Raw genomic sequence first — 21,363 nt, 5'->3', positions numbered from 1 at the left:
TATATATATAGTGCATTATGACTAAAATTAGGCCTATACCTACAGTATTATATTCCTTCTATTTGTATTTTTTTTTTTTTAAATTAAGTCGGTCTAATTGGAAAAATGAGAATGACATTCTAAAATTGATTAAACATTATTCAATAGCTTTAGTCTCTGAGTTGAACAGTACTTCAGGAGAAATTATAAAATTATACCAGACGTATATGCTTTCCAATGAGTTACTGCTCTGCTGATAATGAATAGAATATCATTAGTTCATAATATGGAAGTGTTCTTTCGTTGGAAGACTGCAAATGTGTGAATACTTACATACTGGCCAATACTCTTTAATAGGCATTGGTATTCTTATGGGAATGTTCATAAATTTTTAGACAATAAAAAAAGGAACACTCACATATGAACCACTGGTATTCTACTTCTTACCATATATTCTCTTAAATCATAAATAAGAGCAGATCTCATTGAAAGCAGAATAAACTCTTATAGCATAGAAGGAGTCATTACGAAACCTTTCAACCCTTCATTTTTTGTTTGAATTTGAGCTTCAACTCATCAAAGTAATTTATTCATAATAAAAGAGTAATCACCATTATCAAACGGGAATCCAAAGCTAAATGTTGTAAACCACCCCCGCCCCGGAGACTTCTGCTACTGCAAGTATTGACAACAGGGCGAAGAGCTTTAGTGAGGTTCACGTTATAATGATAGTGGAGAAAAATAGTAGAACAGCTTTGTTGATTCTCTGCCTTCCTCTGTCTTCTATAGAGGGTAGCTAGGGGATACCGGTGAATCTGATGTAATATTAACTGTTCATTCTTGTTTAAAATAATAAATTATATTTCATTCGTTAAAAAAATTGATTTTTCAATTATTGAATAATAAAATTTCATAATAGAGGTTAATTGATTAGCCTATATTTCTAAATTGTCAAAACACGATCTGGCAACGTTGCGGGGCTACAAGAGGATAGCGCTATCTGCTTTGTCGAATGATAGACAAGGATAGCAAAGTCATTGTATCACCAATGTTGATCAAATATTGCCATCATATGACCACAATATGAAAGGAAATTCGATAAGAGCCATTATCCAAAACCCAAAACTCATAAATCTCCATCTGTAGAAAAACTATCATGAATTTATTATAATGAATAGAAAAAATACTTGAATTATGATATTAGTTCTAATAAAAATGTTACTGTATCATCTAAGTGATAAGATTGTACTCAAACTATAATGTGAATGTCATTCAAATATTCGTTGAAGTAACTCACATTCTTGAAAGACATGTAATTCAATACATAAATGCCGTATGGTTTCATCTCAGTATCAACATTAGCTCTGGCCATCATAATATGCAGACTTTGCTTGAACCAATGGGGCTTGTCAATCCAAGAAATATCGTTCAAAGATCTTCGCAAAATGTCATTCTGAAACAAAAATTATTAACAAGCAAAAAGAGCAGTTGTTGTGACTAGATAACAGAGGTACTTAATCAAATTCATAAACCTTACACATTTCTCTCATTACCGTACACTATATTACATGTTATTGTCAATATCTGAAAAATAGAAGCAACGTAACTCAATACAGTATTGACAATATATGAAAATTGTTATTTCAATAAATCATAAAAAATTATAACACCTTTGAGGGCCTCATTTATAAGCGATTCTAACTACTGGCTTAGGTAAGCAAGGAGGCAAGCTTTTGTTTTTCCGACAAATAATAACTGAAGTCAGCAATAAGAGAGAATTTTAGAGTTTAGAATACTAGTAGTTCTGTGAACAGTAGACCTCGCGCAGTTATGAACCACAGCTTCCTCTTATTCTGCTCATCAGAGTAAATCCTGTCTGTATGTTGTGTCGGTGAGATATCGGCGTGTAAACGACTAATGGCTGTTGAGGTTGATGTATCGAAAATGCTAACATCAAATGCTAATCTCCTTCAAGACATACTGGCAACAGGTCAACCCGAGTTAAAAGCAGGGAAAGGTTGAGATAAAATACTATGTAACTTTCAGTTATTAATTGCATGCAATTAATAGGTAGTCCAAACGACAGCTGAATTTTTTACTAAGTTACATTGTGATGCATTGTGTGCGTCATTGCATGCACTCGACAGCTGATTTTGATGAATCCTATTATATTAAGCGAGCAATTTCTGGGTACCGGGATGTCTGTTTATATTTTTATATCTGGTTATTTATGTTCAACAGATCTCGAAAACGGCTCTAACGATTTTCACGAAATTTGGAACATAGTAGGTTCATGATATAAAAATTCGATTGAACTAGGTCTCATCCCTGGGAAAACTCGCTGAAGGACATGAAAAGGATTATTCATCCTTGGGAAAACAGATGATAATTTCGTCGTCTGTCGATAACAGAAGATGCGTACCGTGCCTGTGTGGGAGATCAGCTGTGTAATCAATTAGCTTACCGTATCTCGCCAGACATCTAGAAATTTTAATTGATTCGATCAAAATAATCTGATTTGTTGCCATGAGATGGTATATCATAATATTCAAAATCATTATTTTACGGTTCTAAGTGATTAGTGAGTGTTATTTTGTTATTCAATTTGGTTTGTAAATAATCTAAATTATAACTTTTTTATTTTCAAATGTTTGGACTGAAAATTGAATTTTAATTCAAGTGTATGGAACATAACCTACTCTCTGGACTATTTATAGTGTATAAATCAAAATTCGGGGAAGAAACAGTTTTGGGCTGTGCCTGATAGTCCTTCTCCAATCATTTTAAAGAATTGTGTTCTGTGTATCAAAAGTTTGTAGATAAATAACGAGCGAAGCTCGGTGCCCCGATATTAATTCTATAGTCTGATTTTTACGGTAATATCGGGGCACCGAGCTTCGCTCGTTATTTATCTACAAACTATTGATACACAGAACACAATTCTTTAAAATGATTGGAGAAGGACTATCAGGCACAGCCCAAAACTGTTTCTTCCCCGAATTTTGATTTATACACTATAAATAGTCCAGAGAGTAGGTTATGTTCCATACACTTGAATTCAAGTTCATTTTCAGTCCAAACATTTGAAAATGAAAAAGTAATAATTTAGATCATTCCCAAACCAAATTGAATAACAAAATAACACTCACTAATCACATAGAACTGTAAAATAATGATTAACTTTGAATATTATGATATATGGTAATATTGACGTTAGAAGGAGACTACTTTTCCTATTGTATTATCTTTAAAATGCAAAATTATGAAACAAACTCTTTCTATATATGTCGACGCGAAATTCAAAAAGGAACATACCTGTCAAATTTCATGAAAATCTATTGCCGCGTTTCGCCGTAAATGCGGAACATAAATATGAACATATAAACATAAAGAGAGATGCAAAACTGTCGACTTGAGTTTTAGGCCTCACTTCGCTCGGTCAATTACAATTTAATAGCATTCAATGAATTTTATAAAGTATGAAAACTATATAAAGAATAGGTAATATATAATAATAGAATAATATACAATAATAGAATATAATTGTGTTGTATAATAAATCAAAATTTGTAAACTGAGAATAGACTCAATACCACACATTCAATACAGTACCGTAATGTAGGATTCTTTATAACAAAAACACACAATACAGATGAACATTGACAAATAATATCTGCAAGAAAAACGCTGCTCTCCAAACTAGTACATAATGTTCTTTTGATAATTAATTATATTGCTACCTTAATATTGGTGCATATTTTCTTATTTTATAATCATTATCAATTATTAAAATTAGTGTGTTTCGCTGGAAGCTCAGTAAATATTTAAATAAGTACGATTGGCTGAATTAATTTTACTTCTCATAGATATTCACTTTTCCTTATAGGGCTACAACAATCATTATTAGAATAAAATGTAAATCTTCAAGTAGTAACTTACCTTTTTTATGTTCTATAATTCACCACAACATGTATTAACTAATTATCAACTGATTAGTTAATACATGTTGTGGTGAATTAATAGCACATAAAAGGATACTTGAAGATTTTTATTTTATTCTAATAATCTTTTTTTTGAAATATTTGTAATTTGTTTTACCTGGTTGACTATTCTCTGGCCAGTATGATAAGAGAAAAATACAATGAGGTTGATGAAGAAGCATGCGAAGGCATAGTTGAAACTAGTCTGTAAGTCATTAGCCTGGAAGAAGTATGATGATTGGAGGATTAAAAGTTATGACAATGTTGACAAATAAGTCGATAAGTAGTGTGACAGTTTCACTCAAGTGCTATTCAATAACCATTTACTTAGGTATAGGTTTATTCAGAAATCGATATTATAAAGTACTCTAATACCAAATACTACAAGGCAATATATTCAATAATAATTTACTTATAAAAGTTGTGAAAATTATGACTGGAAGAGAAACATCACAAAAAGTAAATGAGTTTCAAAGATGACTTGGAAACTAATCTATTTGAAATGGCAATTTATCAAGGGCTTTCCACATTTTTTTTATTGAATCGATAGGCTACGTTTACAATAGGAAAAGAAACAGTCAAAAACGTTTCTTCGGAATCTTAGAGTTCTAAATATTGTTCAAATATTTATTATTATCTTGATGAATCAAACTTCACTCATGCGAGAAATTGAATGAGAATGTAGGCGGCATTCATAACAGATCAAATTCGAACATTGTTTGATATTCTTTGTACCATAATATATATAATACGTTTACGTATATAATAATAACGAGTGACCTGGCTGACTCAGGTCTGGTGTCAGAGTTTTCAGGTTGCAACTGATCAATTTCAGAGCCTCTGACTAAATATATATAATAATAATAATAATGTATTTTATTACGTATATTCACAATACACGGATATAATAAATAGACAGCATTTATTAAATAAAAAATTAATCAAGAAACGTATAGTTCTTGTACTTTCACTGACAGGTAGGTATGGTCTGTTAGCTATGGATGATAAATTATATTTTCGCTAATGTATACATTACCTTCAACATGATATAGATGTTAACACAGGTATCAACGCTCATTCCACAACTAGTGATAAGGATAACGTAGGCTGATCTTCATCTTTGCAACTTTCTCCCTCATCAACCAAACCCCAATCATCTTCAAGCTCGTACGAAAACTCATCCACCAAATCTTTCAAAAGCATGTAGATTGTCTCAAAATCGGCTAGAACTCTTTCAGTTGCCAGACAAACCGATAGCTGAATACAAAACGCTTCTATTGCAACAAAAGCCAGCAGTAGAGCTTGAAAAGAGAAGATAAAAATGAAGAAACCGAAAGAATCGAACCCGGCAGGACACCAGTAGACGAAAGGAGTTGGCCAATCTTTGGATTTTTCAATTAATCCATCAGTAGTTTTTCTCAGTAAAAGATCGTTGAAAAGGTTCCTACAAACAGCTGCTACATAAACAAGAATAATCACTGTAGACAACTTATTCCACAACCTCTTCATATCTTTCCTTTTCTTGTTGTAGTAGATTTCAAATTTCTTCCATTTTCCAACGTTTAATCTAGAATTATCAAAACAGTCGCTGCCACTAATGAAGAAATCATTCTCTATCAATTTAACCAGTTTCATAGCTTTGCGAGGTTTGAGACTTCTCTCAACGATGCCTGAAAATAGGGTGATAATAGCAGCTATATCTTTCATGCCCAGGAGACATTTTTCCAGGTTTTCTTTCTCTGAAATGACCACCATACAGCCGTTGATTATGGCCAGTGCAGCAATTATCATCATCAGTATGAATGGCAGAGAGTTGTGTGGCTTGTCATAGTGAACCAGTTCGATGAACTTTCGCAGAAATCTGGTGCTGTCCATTCAATTGCTGATTAGAATTGAAATTTTTATTCAGTTTTGCGATAATTTCCCTGAAGGAGAAAGAGTGATTTAGTCTCTTGATGCACACACCTTTCTTACCTACCGTACATTTATGAACCATATATTTGACTAAATTAATTCAAGATTCAATGAAAAAAGTACACTTAAAAACGAGCGTTAGCGAGTTCCTACTTTTGACTCACGTTACTATCAATCTTTCAATATTATTATTTCGATCATATAATGAGACTACAGATGTCATAGGAAAGATTAAATACGGTTTATGAATAATTTTCACATTATAATAAATAGTAGCAATAAAAAATGTGATTGAAATAATTCACATTAACACTGTGAAAATAATACTAATAATAATAGAGAATAAAATGAAACCATATAAGACTTTATCTATTCATGAATTTATTGTCAACAAATGAATGAATTGGTAAATTAATATCCACTAATTTAATTATTAGGCGTTAAAGCCTAGTTATCGAATTGAAAAAATATCAATCCATGTGATATATAAAATTTTAGTGAGCCAATATCTAATTTTCTTATTATAACAATATGTACTTTGTTACTACTGTATAATAAAAATGTTATATTTGAGTGTAAGTTCTAACTATTTCTCCTGGAAAACAGAGCCTGAATAATAGATCTAGGGTGGAGAATGTTGCATCCTGACAACCTTCAACAAACCATCAATAAAAAATATGATGATTCTATTACCGTATTATACAGAGTGTCCGATCATAAGTCACTTACTATTTTTATACAGCTATAATTTCTTTATTTTTGAAACAATTTTGTTAGATAGAGCGTTCTTTGAGGTTGTTTTCAACACCAATTTGCATTTGTTTTTGTTTTAAAATGCCCCCTCTCTAGACTGTGGAAGAACGAGACGAAATAGCAGCTCGTTATGAGGTCAGGGGATATGTGGTGCGAGTACAAAGGTGGTGGAGGGTTGAACGAGGGATCCATGCAAAACTGGATGCAAAAACTGTTAAAAATTTCCATTCCAAATTATCAACAACAGGGAGTGTCGCAGATGCAAGACGATCAGGAAGACCATCAACGTCAAGGACAGCAGAGAATGTTGACAGAGTTTGGGAAATGTTCATGAGGAGCCCAAAGAAATCACTGCGTCTAGGATCTCGTGAAAGTGGTCTTTAACGTTACTCAGTTGCAACGATTCTTAAGAAAGATCTCAGTGTTTTTGCATCCAGTGTTGCATGGTTCCCTCGTTCAGCACTTCACCACATTTGTACTCGCACCACAGATCCCCAGACCTCATAACGAGCTGCTATTTCGGCTCTTTCTTCCACAGTCAAGAGAAGGGGCATTTTTAAACTTAAACAAATGAAAATTGGTGTTAAACACAACCTCAAGGAGTGCTCTATCTAACAAATGTAGGTCCAACAAAATTGGTTCAGAAATAAAGAAATTATAGCTGTATAAAAATAGGGGGTGACTTATCAGACATACTGTATATTACTACATGTACACTAAGGTTTGTGTTGAATAGTCAAATAAAAAAAACAACATTTTTTTAACAGTAGGTTACTACTGTTATGCACATCCTATTGTTAATTCACTTTAAAATTTTTAACATTGTACTCTGTAGTTTATGGAATGATCTCTGTGTAATGGTCATGGGAATCTTCTAACATATTTCTTAATGTGAAGCTAGAAAGTTATAATTTTAACAAGAATTAAACAACAATTTTTTTGACGTGTCATAAACTGCGGGAGCGTTGCTTCCTTGATACAGCTCCACATGAAGAGTGAATAAAGTGAAATAAAGTTAAGTAAAGTACAAACTTTGACTGAAGATACAACCAGATAGATACCAAATTCCAGAAAAAGCAGAATCTTGTGAATTGATTCCCCAATTCACTTTTTAACTTTTCCTCAACACCTTCTGCTTACACCTTCTGCCTAGGGCTTAAAATGGCATCCCACACTTTTTGTGCTTTCTTTAAGTCTTAAGTCAGGAAAACACCCCTCAATTGTAATTCACTTGTTCAGTTAATAACATCTAATGAGGGTTATTACTCAGAATAGATACTTTTCCATAATAATAAGATTGATAAGAGGTACTTGCTATTTTGGTTACAGTCATTATTATCGAGTCAAAACTGTGAGTGAAATGAAAATTATGGGGTACAATGGTTTTGGTTGTATTTAATGACAAACTAATTAGGATGGGGTGATTATTTTTTAGGATTGGGGTAGTTTTGGGATGAGGGTGTGTTATTTTGAGGTAATATTGTCTGAAATTATCATTGAAAGGGTGATTTCTTGAGAAGGAATCTTGATGAATTGTGTTTCATTATTCTTGTCAGTTAATCAGTCATCCTTCATTTACTGGAGACGAAATCTTTCACTCTGTATAACGTGGTAACTAAGCATTTTCGAACCTATGTTAATTGGAACTTTTTTCTTTTTTTGATGTGAGAAATCACCCCCTGGCTTATGGGTACCTTTTTTCAGGAACAACTCACCATAATTCAGCAGTTATTGTTCTCTCACATCTAGAGTTATATAATACAATAAATGTTCAGTGAAAATTTATTATACAGCAAATAGTTATGTTGGAAGTATGATGTTTCTGTAACTGAGTGCTGATTTCTTGTGACTGTTGACTAATATTTGTAATTCTAAAATGTTTTGAAACTGTTATTCTTATAGTAACTGATAGCATGTGTGGGATTGTTTTGTTTCTCTTCAACTTAATTGCTGCAAATGACCTTTTTGTAATAAATATTATAGAAGGGTATATTGCGTAGTATAAAATTAAATACATGGATTTTCAGATAATTATTTTGATTACCATGTACATGTTTCTTTTTTGAAGCCGGAGTGAGTGAATTAGCATTTTCATAATAAATATTTATTTATTCCCAATCTTGATTTTAATTGCAGATTCACACTACAGATACCTGTATTGTGAGTGTGTGTGTGTGTGTGTGTGTGTGTGTGTGTGTGTGTGTGTGTGTGTGTATGTGTGATTGATCATTGGAAAATTGTGATAAAGAATCAAACTGAACTTGAAATGGTTGGAAAATAATTGAGGAGTTGGAATAGAGAACCATGTAAGTGCCAAAAAGTAAATTTTTCACTAGCGGGCAAAAACCAATATAATAAGAATTTGGCACTTTCATTGTTCTCCACCAAACAGTTAGCATCTGTCCAGTCATTCAACTGTCCTGCAATGCAATATTTTTCATATTGCGTTTCAACTAATATTTTCATTCAACTGCTTGCAATATTTCATGTCAGATTCATTATAAATAAGCCCAGTTTCACACTTTTAATCTAACATATTAGACACGGTGAAAAGATGTCAAAAAATTGTGGGGTGTGCAACTCAGCTAACCCTTTTATTTACAAAAATATAAATCCAGATTATTTATATTAATACATATTATAATATCATACAAATATATATCCAGTAGTAAAATATTTATAGTTTACTCACTTTATTGTAGACTGCATTACCTGGGAAGATTGTTTAGAAGACTTTACGAACAGAATGTTATTGAACATTCTCCAAGTTTTTCCACATATTTACACACAATTCAATTTTAGTTTTCAAGTTTTAATTTTTTGTCACTGTTATTAAAAAGTTTTGTATTAAAGTAAGCTGTATTATAGATTAATTTAAATTACATATTATCTTCATCACTGTTAATGGAATCATGCTCCATGTCCCTTCCACACAACTCCAAATAGAACTTTTTGTAGTTTTCTGACAGAAAAGGACACATTGCTAGTAAGTCATTTTTTTCTCATCACTAATAGTAGGTTTTTTTACTATTCTTGGAAGTGCTAACACAGGTGGAAGCTTGGAAATTTTCATCGATTTTTTAAAGACAGACACCCCAGTTGGCACAATGAACTCACTATGTCCTTCTCTTATATATAAAACTGATGGATTGAAACGATTGACACTATCTTTCTCTGACCATAACTCTGTATGTCTAATTGTGAAGAATTTTTCTATAGATAAATCAATTAATAATACCCAGGCTAGAATTGTTACTTCTAGGCCAATAGATGTCTTAAAATTGGCCAATTGTAGAGAATCTCTTAGAAATTATGATTGGGTGAGGTTTTTTAGTAGTATGGAGTTGTCTACGGCAGGTCAGATTTTTGATAATTTTTTTGATAAATTTATGAGTATCCTTGATAGCACTATACCTCAAAGAAAGTGTAAAGTTAATGGACATTTCAGGAAATACAGAATTAATAAACGTAAGAATGATTGGTACACAACCGAATTGACTAATATGAAAAACAGGATGATGATGCTTTATGACTTAAATAAGAAAGTTAACACGGAGGTAACTAGGCTATTATACTTGGATGCTAGAAGTAAGTATAAAACAGCAATTATGAATGCTAAGAAAGCACACACAATTGGTCGAATTGAGAAAGCAGCAAACAAATGCAAAATGGCCTGGAAAATAATAGGTTCAGTAAACGGTAGTAAATGCAACGACGTAATTCCAGTATCACCTGATGAATTTAATGACTTCTGTGGGATTGCGGTTGATTATATAAATAGTAGGATAATGAAACCTACCGAGACTGCAATGGATATGATGCAGAATTTCATCACTGGAGAAGAGAGGCCTACTTTTCAGTTTGCTGAAGTGACCATGGATGATGTCCTGGATGCTCTGAATAGATTAAAATCATCTGACAGTGTTGATATATATGGCCTCACAAATAATCTACTTCGGAAATTAGGTGATTGCATAGCATGTCCTTTAGTTTATTGTATAAATAAATGCATAGAGCAAGGCGTTTTTCCTGATGCACTAAAACTATCGAGAGTGATACCTGTTTATAAGAAAGGTGACAAGAATTGCCCTTCCAGTTACCGACCAATCTCATTAATTCCCATTTTTGCCAAAGTTGTTGAAATTATAATTCATCAGCAAATGTGTGAGTATTTAGAGCAACATAAAATTATATGTAATGAGCAGTATGGTTTTATAAAGAATAGGTCGACCACACAAGCTGTTGATTCACTCATCAATAAAATTCTTGAGGCTTTTGAGGGTAAACGCTTTGTTCAGGCCACCTTCTGTGACCTGAGCAAGGCATTTGATTGTATTGACCATTCCGTTCTTTTGGATAAGATGACGGCAATAGGATTTCCCAATAGATTATTAAAATCCTATCTACGAAAGCGAAAACAGATAGTGTGTATCAAGGGATCAAGATCCAAGGTATCAGAAGTCAAGTATGGTGTACCACAGGGTTCCGTGCTCGGGCCGCTGCTTTTTATACTAATGATAAATGACCTACCAAGCTTCGTAAAGAATCAGACAATATTGTATGCCGATGATACAACTTTTGTAAATGAGAGTAATGACATCCACAAACTTGAAACTTCGTCGGCAACATCTATGTCTAAAGCATCGGATTGGTTTAGAGCAAATGGGTTCCTACTGAATGAGAGCAAGACCCAGTCACTGCTTTTTGGTTTGAGGGGAGCTACCTCCTCTAAAAGTAGTAAATTTCTTGGTATTTTCCTGGATGAGAAGCTAACTTGGCGGCCACATATTGAATATTTGACTGGTAAACTCTCTAGAGTTATTATCTTTTACACAACTTAAAAGAGCATGTCATGTGACCTACATGTATTTGAGATCAGCTTACTTTGCGTTTTTCCATAGTCTGCTATCATATGGAATTATTTTATGGGGAAACTGTAGTGATATACGGAGAGTGCTTGTACTCCAAAAGAAAGCGGTTAGAATAATTTCTAGTGCACAATTCCTTGCCCATTGTAGACCTCTGGGCTACATTTCCTCTGGGCTACAGACCTCTGGGTTCATGGACATGAAAATAATGACAGTAATAAATGTATATATTTTTAAGGTTATACTGTATACAATTGACAATATATCTCACCTTGAACGTAGGCAGGACATACATGAGCATTTCACTCGGCATCGTGAAATGATAAATGTACCTTTTAATCGACTGACGAAATCAACAAAGAGCTACGAAGTAATTGGGATCAAAAGCTACAATAAGCTATCAAGACAGGTGAAAGACTATCCCATCAGCGTTCTTAGACGTAAGTTTCAGGAGTGGCTGGTTGGACATCCCTTTTATGTTATTACTGAGTTCCTAGCTTTGAATGATGGTTCAATTCATTTCTAAGTTCAATGTATTGCGTATTTTATTATTGTAAAGTTCTGTTATTTATTGTTTACATTTTATATGTAGGCCTATATGTTGTATGTGTATGCAAATAACGATTGTGACGTTGTCTATTGTTTTTTTTTTCAAAGTTTAATGACAATAAAATATTATTATTATTATATTATTATTATTATTATTATATATTATTATTATTATTATTATTATTATTATTATTATATTATTATTATTATTACTAATCAGTGAAAGTTTACTGATATTCAATTTTTTTGTGTTGATGAATTGATCAGCCAATGCCGAAAAATAAAAAAATCTTCTTCTTTCATTTCAACAGGGATAAAGGGTTTTTTGGTCTTGAAGATGTTATTAGCTCATTGATGTCATCGGGGACCATTGTCTTGAAGCCTGACTTTTTGCGTTTTTCTATTAAACCAAAGTCCCTATCACATGTCATGAAGCTGTGACCTGATACAAGAAATTTTAATTCAATTGAATCGACATATTTTTTTGAAACAAGATAAATCATTGTCATGAGGATCATCCTATTTTTATTTTTCGAAGCACAGTTATCAGCCCATATGAGGAGATTTCTCTGAGCAAAGTACCCTGATGAAATTACTTTGAAGAAACAGGATGCAATGTTACTCCCTCCTCTCCCACTTATTCCTTCATGCCAAAGACACATAGACGATTTACTATTTGTTGAATCATGCATACAGAAGTTATAGCAAGATAGCTGTCTTGAATAAAACATGTTTGAATGTGTAAGTGTTGGCACAAATATCACTTGCTGCATGTCCATACTTAAAGAACAAAAATCAGTATTTGAAGGTTCTTGGGTTTTTTCTCTTCTTCACGCATCATCGAAACTGCCTTTTCTGTCCTTGCTTGATGCAATTGTAAATCGATGTTAAATTTTTTTTTAAGCATGGGATCAGAAGTTGCTTTTATGGATGAATGGAGTCTGTCACATTTCTGACATGTTTGAGTCCGCGGTTTTCCGAATGTGAGTTTAGGAAAGTCTTTCTTAAAACGCGAGCAAGACTTCCTATATAAACTTTTCATTATCATCACCATTTAGTTTCACTGATCCTGTCAGGTATCATCAGGTTGGTTGCAGATCTGTGAGTTGTGACTGTGAGGTAATTCAACAATCTGACTCTATTAAATATCTTGGGCTAATATTGGATCAAGGTCTACATTGGGATTTGCATGTGAATAAAGTAAAAGGGTACCTCTTATACTTGGTTAGGACTTTCTATCAACTGCGTCAATTCTTCCCTGTAAATATTCTTCGTGTAATGTATTTCTCTCTTTTCAATAGTAGGCTGGAATACGGAATCTCATGTTATGCATCTACCTTCATGTCTCATTTTAAAAATCTCATAGTCCTACAAAAATCAATTGTTAGAATAATGTTTGGAGCTAATAGACGAACGCATACTTTCCCAATATTCAGGTTTTTTGGAATTCTACCTTTCAGATACATGTATGTACTGAAAGTTTTATCTTTGTTTTATAAAATGAGTGGGTATAGGAATCAAATGGGAAATCTTGAACAAAATCAGCAGATAACTAGGCAAACTACAAGGATGCTAATCAGACTCCCCAAACCAAACAGCACTACCTTCCAGAGATGCTTTTTATTCCTTGGACCTAAATTCTTTAACATTCTCCCAGATGAGATTAGAAAGCTACAGAATCTCAAGAAATTCCTAAATCAAACGGAGAGTTGGTATTCACCATTAGAAGTAGAAGACTTATTCAAAGTAGTAAGCTGAGAAACACATGGTGCTAATATCTAATCTAATCCATTATTGAATATGAATTTCAGTGTAGTATGGCCTTTTTACTGTAGTTACTTCTGTATCCTTTAAAGTTTAACCTTTGCTTTGAGCTTTGATCTGCAAACATTGTTTTATTTATCACTGTTATGTCTCATCTTTTATTTTTCATTTTTTTCCCTCTCTTGTAATGAATCATGTTGAAAAAAAATTATACTGGTGATTCTTCCTCCCATTTTTTCTTCGCAGTTTGAACTAAATTTCATAATATAAGTATATTTAAAGAGAGGAAATGCTACAATCAATCAATAAAATTACTTGATGATGGTGATTGAATGTGTGTTTGTGTGTAGGCTTTTTTCTCCTCCTATATCCGATTAAACCTCAACTCCTGCTCACGGACAAGTGCTTCATGAAGCACTTTGTGAGCAGTTATTGTTCACATTAATATTATATTATATATTATTATATTATATACTATTACTTACAATCTATTATTAAATTTTAGATGGATTATTTTTGTATTTGTCAAGCTAGACTCTATTTGGTTTCTGTATATGTATTTATGAGTGTGAATAAATTTGAATTTGAATTTGAAAAAAAAACTTGATCATAGATCAGTATGAAACTTTACTTTCTGGATACTTAGACTTGAATGTCTTATAAAGTCTACTGACATTCAAGTCTGGACTGAGGTACTCCTTGGATGATTTTTTTCGACTGTAGTGGCTCAATTCTCTTGGGAACATGCAAATGTGGTTTCTTACTAAGTTTCTGTCCTCTTCTGTGAATTTATTTTTCATAGCATTACTACCTTCAGATTTTCCCCGTTCATCAGTGAAAACGAGATTACCTTGTTTCTTTTTTGTCTGTAAAGTCTACAGCTTTAATGGAGTAATAGCAAAGATGTCTCTGAAAGATTTTGAGCATATTTGAATGTGATTTCCTTTGCTATCTGGAATAGTGTAGGTCACTGTTACCTGTATTCTACTATTTGCAGGGTCTTGATATGAACCATTCCGTCGACGTCCAATGTTCACAATTTCCATACGATTAAAAAGATAGTTTCCTTGTTCAACTTCACTCAAACTATAAAACTTCATGAATAATGATTCCAAATAATTTTTATCGAGTGTTCTACAACCATAGTTACACTTGCAAACTAGGTCCTGTGGAGGTTCTTTTGCGTTGATTTTTTTACCTGAAGAAGTGGTGTATGGCTGTCCATGGACACGGCTTTTTTGTCGATTCACTTGATCTGTCTTTTAGTTGACGACATTCTTATTGAAAACTATTGCCAAATGAACATTCACGCACAAACAAACATGCACTATCAAACCGATCACGACGCGCCAACTGAGACAACAGACACAACTGAAACTGAGAGGTTAGGTTTCACAGTTCGCTTCGGCGGCATGGCAGCGTGAAGCCGCGAAATGGCGGTGGCACTTACATGATTCTCCACTACAGTCAGCCGGGCACTTACAGCACCAGCGACATCTTCCGGTCACAATATCAACTAAAATACTAGTCCAAGGTATATTCAGTGTTTACTATCTTATAAAGCTTGGCTCATACATCATTTTCCACCAAAAATCTCATTTTTAACAATTTTGGCACTTATTGTTTTCCATTTGAACTCCTCAATTATTGAAGTTTCCTTAGGGACTTCAATAATTGAAAAACGATATGCTATGAATAGAATTAAGGGTAAAATCGATAAATGCGAAATGTATCTACAGCATTATTATTAGATAAGGATAGAACTTGAGGAACATAATAATAGGAGAATTATTGTATTACTGTATTACTATTGTAATACTCTGGTGTGGAAAGAGTGAATGAAAGCGAGACAGAAAGAATAGTGAGGGTCATGGCGAAATAACAGTATCCTACTCATTTCAATGCCACTAAAATTTCAAGGTTAAGTTCACCGTTTGGGATTTCATTAGAAGTGGCATTAGTGTGGTGTGGATTGCATACACGATCTTTCCAATGAGCTCTATTCAAGCTCTTCAAGCTTTAAATTCAATTATAATTCTCATAATATAATCATAACTCAGTTGAAATATTTTCAAAGTTTGTAACGTATTCTGAAGGTAGAGTGGTATCCCATTTTTTCATTCAATCTCATCCACCAATAAGAGATTTTCTAGAACCAAATATTTATACTAGATCAAATTAGTATTACAGCAGAACAAAAAGTAATTTGCTACTTCCAAAACAGAGAATATTTCATACTTCGTTCCTTTCCAAATTGCTGGGCTGAACTTTCATTGGAGCCGACTTAGGTCGTCCGTCCGTTTTTCAAACGAATTGGAAGGTCGGAGATAGACGGACATAGCAAAATAAGTCAGGGGAAAACACCTCTTTGATCAAATCTATAAAAATATAGCTCTCTCTAGACGGTCGGATGGAAGAAATGAAATAGAAAAATTCTTTATTAGGCGGAGTTGAGACTTTTAAGTCCTCTCAACCTCGAAGAAGTCGTTCCAGGTCCAGCCGATCGTAGCTTGAATGGTGACCTTAAAGCCTGTAGGCCATAAAAGGAGATAGGAAAATAGATTAATCCAATTATAAATATTGGAAGGATTGAGTAAGTGAATGAACGGTGGTATAATGGGCTAATTTCATGAATTTTTCAGTGAATTGGATATAATTAACATAGAAAAAGACAAATAGTAACTTGATTCATGAGTACTGTATTTTATTGTTACATTTGATTATCACACCAAATATGAATAGAAATAATTATCTTGATTAAGATGAGCATCTGAACGAAAATATTATGACTGATACTGACTAACTTATTATCTGCTTTCTTCTATAGAGGACATTTCCAAACGAGAAAGCAGCTTTCATCAACTGCAAGAAAATAAATTTTCAATTTTTAATAAAAATATATTAATTATAGAAGAGAATTGAAATTTTTGATACCTATTTCCTACTTTAATGAACTGTTTGCTTCACGAAAACTTTGTACCTGATATGAGTTGTTCTGGATCGGCCTAGAAGTTATGACAGTAGAATCGGGTTTGATGTATTGTGAGACGTTTCAGGTGGAGATTGAAATATGTAATGTCTCCAGCTGCACCCTCAACCATGGAAGAGTGTTTCCGGTTGTTTCAATGAATGATTCAGCTTTCTTTCATGAACTTGATATTGTGTTTCATTTCCTAGAGACACTGTATAACGTGTTGTTATTTGCTTTCTCAACAGTTTGACACATAACTCAATACTAAACCAAGCATAGCTCATATACGATAAATACTATTCTATACTAAATTATTGGCAAATGCACTAGCTGCACAAATAGCTGTTGTTTATTAGAATGTAATAAATTGGGAAAACTGTGACTGTGATTTGACAATTCCCCGATCGATTGACTGCGGCGAAGACCTAAAAACTAAAACTGAAACTGACTTACATCTTTGTAGGATGTGAGATTGAGAACGAAGATTCCGTATGGTTTGAACTGAGTGTCGACGTTGGCTCTAGTCATCATAGTCATCATGCTCTGTTTGAACCAATGGGGTTTGTCTATCCAGGGTAGCTCCGCTAGGTTCTGACGAAATATTTCATTCTAAAAAAAACAAACAGTATTAGTATACAATAAATGGATATTAAAAAAAATTGTCTATTGTCAAAGTTTATTCCACTGATTTTCCCCTCCCAATCCTGTTTCTCCCAAGCTCTTATGGTAAAAATGAATGGAATTATGATCACTGTTATATTTTTTGTAAGTGATTTGGTGATTCTTTACAAAGTAAATATTGCAGACCACTTTTTAATATAAATTTGTATGAAAATTTATTCGTATGGTGGGAAGTCTCTCAGGGAAGTTCCACCTTGCCGTCAATGAGCCTCACAACTGTTATATATCAGTCTGGATCGACAGTTTAACGTTCCCATCCTATAACACGGGAGTGACCTGGCTATATAAGGGTTTGCTGGGTCAGCTCTTCTCCCTCTCACGTAAATTATTTTCCTTCTATGATCATAATTTTTTCCGCTTTTCCTTTAACTTTATCAGTGTGATACTAATTATGCCAGCACACAAACCTAGGTTTTGCTGGCCTTCTCAGTTTGAAAACGTGTTATTTTTAGTTCAAGAATTTATTTGTTGATTGGAATCTTATCGTGTATTCATTACTTATCTATTATTTATAAATTATACATTATATTCATCTATCATATTGTTTTTAATTTTGATAAAATAAATTTGATTTGATTTAAAAAAAATATTTTTCAGATAGATTACCTATCAGGAGAAATATTCTTTAGTATACAACTACATGTTATTGCAATTTATTTGAAAGATGATTTAAAACTGTGGTGTTTCATCTTATACAAATAAGTTTCAATTTCATAAATAAATTTCACGATTTTTTTCTATTTCAATTCCTAAATAGTTACTCAACACTGTAGATAGTTACAACTTCAAATCTTTTTATTTTATAAGGTTAACCATCAAAGCAATACTCCACAGAAAGTAGAATAGTACAAACATTAAATGTAATATGCTTTATATTATAACGTTTTCTGTTTACTTGATTTGAAATTTGTTGACCAATGTAGTAATTGAGTAGGAGTGGGATGTTAGTACACACACAGGCTGCAGCATAGTTCATAAACACCTTCGGGTTGTTTGCCTGAGGACAGATTATTAATTATAACATAGAGGACAGATTATTAACATAGAGAATATTTTTATCAAGTTGAGAGAGTAAGTAAGTTGGCAGAATATCAGTCTCATTTTTTTTTTGTAAAGAAAAGTCTCAATGAGATAATTGAATGAAAAAGACTAAGAAATTGTCAAAAAACCACTGATTTATTGATATTAGAAAGACCGGTTTCGGTTATTACACCATTGTCAATCTCTGATAAACTGAGTCAATCAGTGTCAATTGACACTCGATCATTGTCAATCTCTGTTTATCAGAGATTGACAATGGTGTAATAATCGAAACCGGTCTTTCTAATTATCAATAAATCAGTGGTTTTTGACAATTTCTTAGTCTTTTTCATTCAATATGAATAATTACCACAATATCAACTTCTCAACTACACAAAAAGTCAATGAGATAAGTTTAGCGTGAATTTGCAAGTCTATGTTATGGGTTTGAATGAATGCATTATAAATAAATAAAACTAAATAAGAATTTGCTGGGAATTTTTACAGTGAAACAAAGCCACAATATTGATGAAAATAAAAAGTTGACGGTGAAAAATCATAACAAGAGAAATAATTGTACAGAAAAGGTTTGTCTGAAGGCAGTAGTTTACAGGTTAGGTAGGACCTGCACACATCTACTCTGTAGACTGATGTAGATGAACGAGACTGTTATATTTTAATCATTTACACTGTATTTTTTCATTTATTGATGAATACATATTTAATATAATGACCGGATAATAGTGAAATCTCCACGTTTTTACTTGAAACTATGAGAGAATTTTGTTATTTTGCATATTGTAATAAATTCTTGAAAGTGTAATGAAACCCATCTTTTGGAAATGCTAATGTTAACAAAATGTGGGAGCAAGCAGTTTTGGGCTAAGCCAGTTGCTCTCTCCCACTATGTATATGATTTGTAATAATTGTATTAATGAATGTATAAATATCAAGTCATAAAATTAAAAAGTGGTTCAGCCAGTAGTCAGAGCCGAATATATCTAGCGCTCTCCCGTTCTACAGTTCTCTCGTTGGATGAGTAGCTGCTTTATGTTCTATGAGTATACAAATGGATGTGAATTAGCTGATTGAATTAATATGATTAAGTATCATAGAACACCATTTGTTCTGATTCAAAAATGAAAATTTTCAAGTTTTTTTACAGCTATCAGCCAATTGCACAATAATCCAGATAAATCTAATCACCCCGGAATGAACAAATGAACTAATATGACGTTATTAAATTTTGACAACAAATTTTGTCGGAGGTTTAATTCAATCGGAATTTCGTGTAACTAAATTTTTTCGTGTAACAAAAGCCATATTTTTAAACAATTCTTGGAAACTTTCATAGCCAAGTACGCTTTAGGGACTAATCAGAATCGTTAAACCAGGTACTACTAGAATAGTTCTGATTGGTTCCTGTGGCAATCTTTGGTTCTCACAACCTTTTGATCTTCTTAAAAATGACATTTCAATACGACGTTCAAAGTTCAAAGCTAGTAAAGTAGAATATGAATAGGAATTTCACCTGCAGCATGAGAAATATATTGAAGCATGTATCCAAGGCCACTAGAAAACTCATAACCGAAATACTGAATCCGGAAATTGTTGCGCAATCATTCTGGTTCCTGGAAAACAATAGGAATTACTAAAAAAAAATATAATAGTCTTTTCGACTATTATTAACAAATCAAATCAATTTTTATAAGTAAAGGAATCAAGAAAGCTACTAACAGGAATCAACAATTAATATGATATAACAGATATTCCGGGAAGACTTAAGCCTAGTTTACACATCGCCAATTGGCGAGACAGATGTCTTTGGACAATTGTCATCACGTGGTTGCGGATTGTCGGAGGCCAGGTCAGTTAAACGAGAAGATGTTTATACGCGGCCAACTATTGGCACGTAAGTTGACAGCTAAACATGACCGAGTTCTCGTCATCTTTTGTGACTGAACTGACAAAAACAAGGCAGCGCTACTGGCCTGCACCGTTCACACGGCGCCAATTGTCGCGACAACTGAGATTCCGAGTGGTGGGGGGCTCGCTGGGCCCAATTGACTGTCCATAGTCTACTCCCGGAGACAGTTGAATTTCAGGCCAATTGTCGGGACAATTGTCGAAGACAATAATTCATGCCAATCAGTTGCCTTATGACAATTGTCTCGCCAATTGGCATCGTATAAACTAGGCCTTAAGGTGGTTTATTCATACAAATAATGGTTACTTGCATACATTTAAATTATATACAAAGAATGCAACCACTTCAAACTATAAAAAAGTTATTTTTAGAAAATTTTCAAGATTTCAAAAGTGGAGTATTGGAAAAAGTCAACTCGAACGATTCAAATTAATTTAACTCCAAACAAATATGTACAGTATTCAATCAAAATAGTAATTTGAATTCAAATAATCCTGTGAATTGAAAACTATAGAATTATTAACACTGTATGAAAGTATATAGGATGAAGGATAACGGTATATTAAGGCTGTGCAAAGGCATAAAATAAACTTTCAACTGGTGATATTTTTCAAAGTTTTTCGATTTGTATATCATCAAGCTATCAAAATGAAAAAGTTTTCTCAGGAAAAGATTTTTTCGATCACTACTTTTTGAGATATGAGTGCCTTGAGTTTAAATTTTTGGGACAGAACATTTTAAATTCGGTAAGAGATAATGAGTTGAAGAGGATAAATTCTTCATAGTATTGTTGATTGAATTTTTTCATATCAATTTTTGAGAAAGTTATTCAATTTACCAGAAATAACTCAACTAAAAGTTATTTCTGGTAATTTTTAGTAAATTGATTAACTTTCTCAAAAAATTATATTTTGACAAAAAATTTGTTGTATTCAATCAACAATACCATAAAGAGTT

General features: G+C 32.9%; 1 protein-coding gene across 5 annotated transcripts in view; it reads right to left on the bottom strand.

The window, feature by feature from the left end:
* LOC111055497 overlaps positions 1-21,363 on the bottom strand; it is a 31,505-nt gene that overhangs the window by 1,586 nt on the left and 8,556 nt on the right. For 2 of the 5 annotated variants that reach the window (XM_039434281.1, XM_039434284.1), the window contains exons 5-9: positions 20,011-20,110; positions 18,355-18,456; positions 17,232-17,387; positions 4,078-4,179; positions 1,277-1,432 (exon numbers count right to left, since the gene is read on the bottom strand). In XM_039434281.1, the coding sequence (XP_039290215.1) occupies positions 1,277-1,432; positions 4,078-4,179; positions 17,232-17,387; positions 18,355-18,456; positions 20,011-20,110 (616 nt within the window). Of the gene's footprint in view, positions 1-1,276; positions 1,433-4,077; positions 4,180-16,494; positions 16,670-17,231; positions 17,388-18,354; positions 18,457-20,010; positions 20,111-21,363 lie in introns of those variants that run through there. The other 3 variants (XM_039434283.1, XM_039434282.1, XM_022342711.2) reach the window with 3 other exon arrangements.

Source organism: Nilaparvata lugens, chromosome 8, assembly GCF_014356525.2.
Source record: "Nilaparvata lugens isolate BPH chromosome 8, ASM1435652v1, whole genome shotgun sequence".
Classification (NCBI taxonomy): Eukaryota; Metazoa; Arthropoda; class Insecta; order Hemiptera; family Delphacidae; genus Nilaparvata; species Nilaparvata lugens.
Note: the sequence above shows the minus strand (reverse complement) of the source record. Positions and strands in the feature narration are given on the sequence as shown.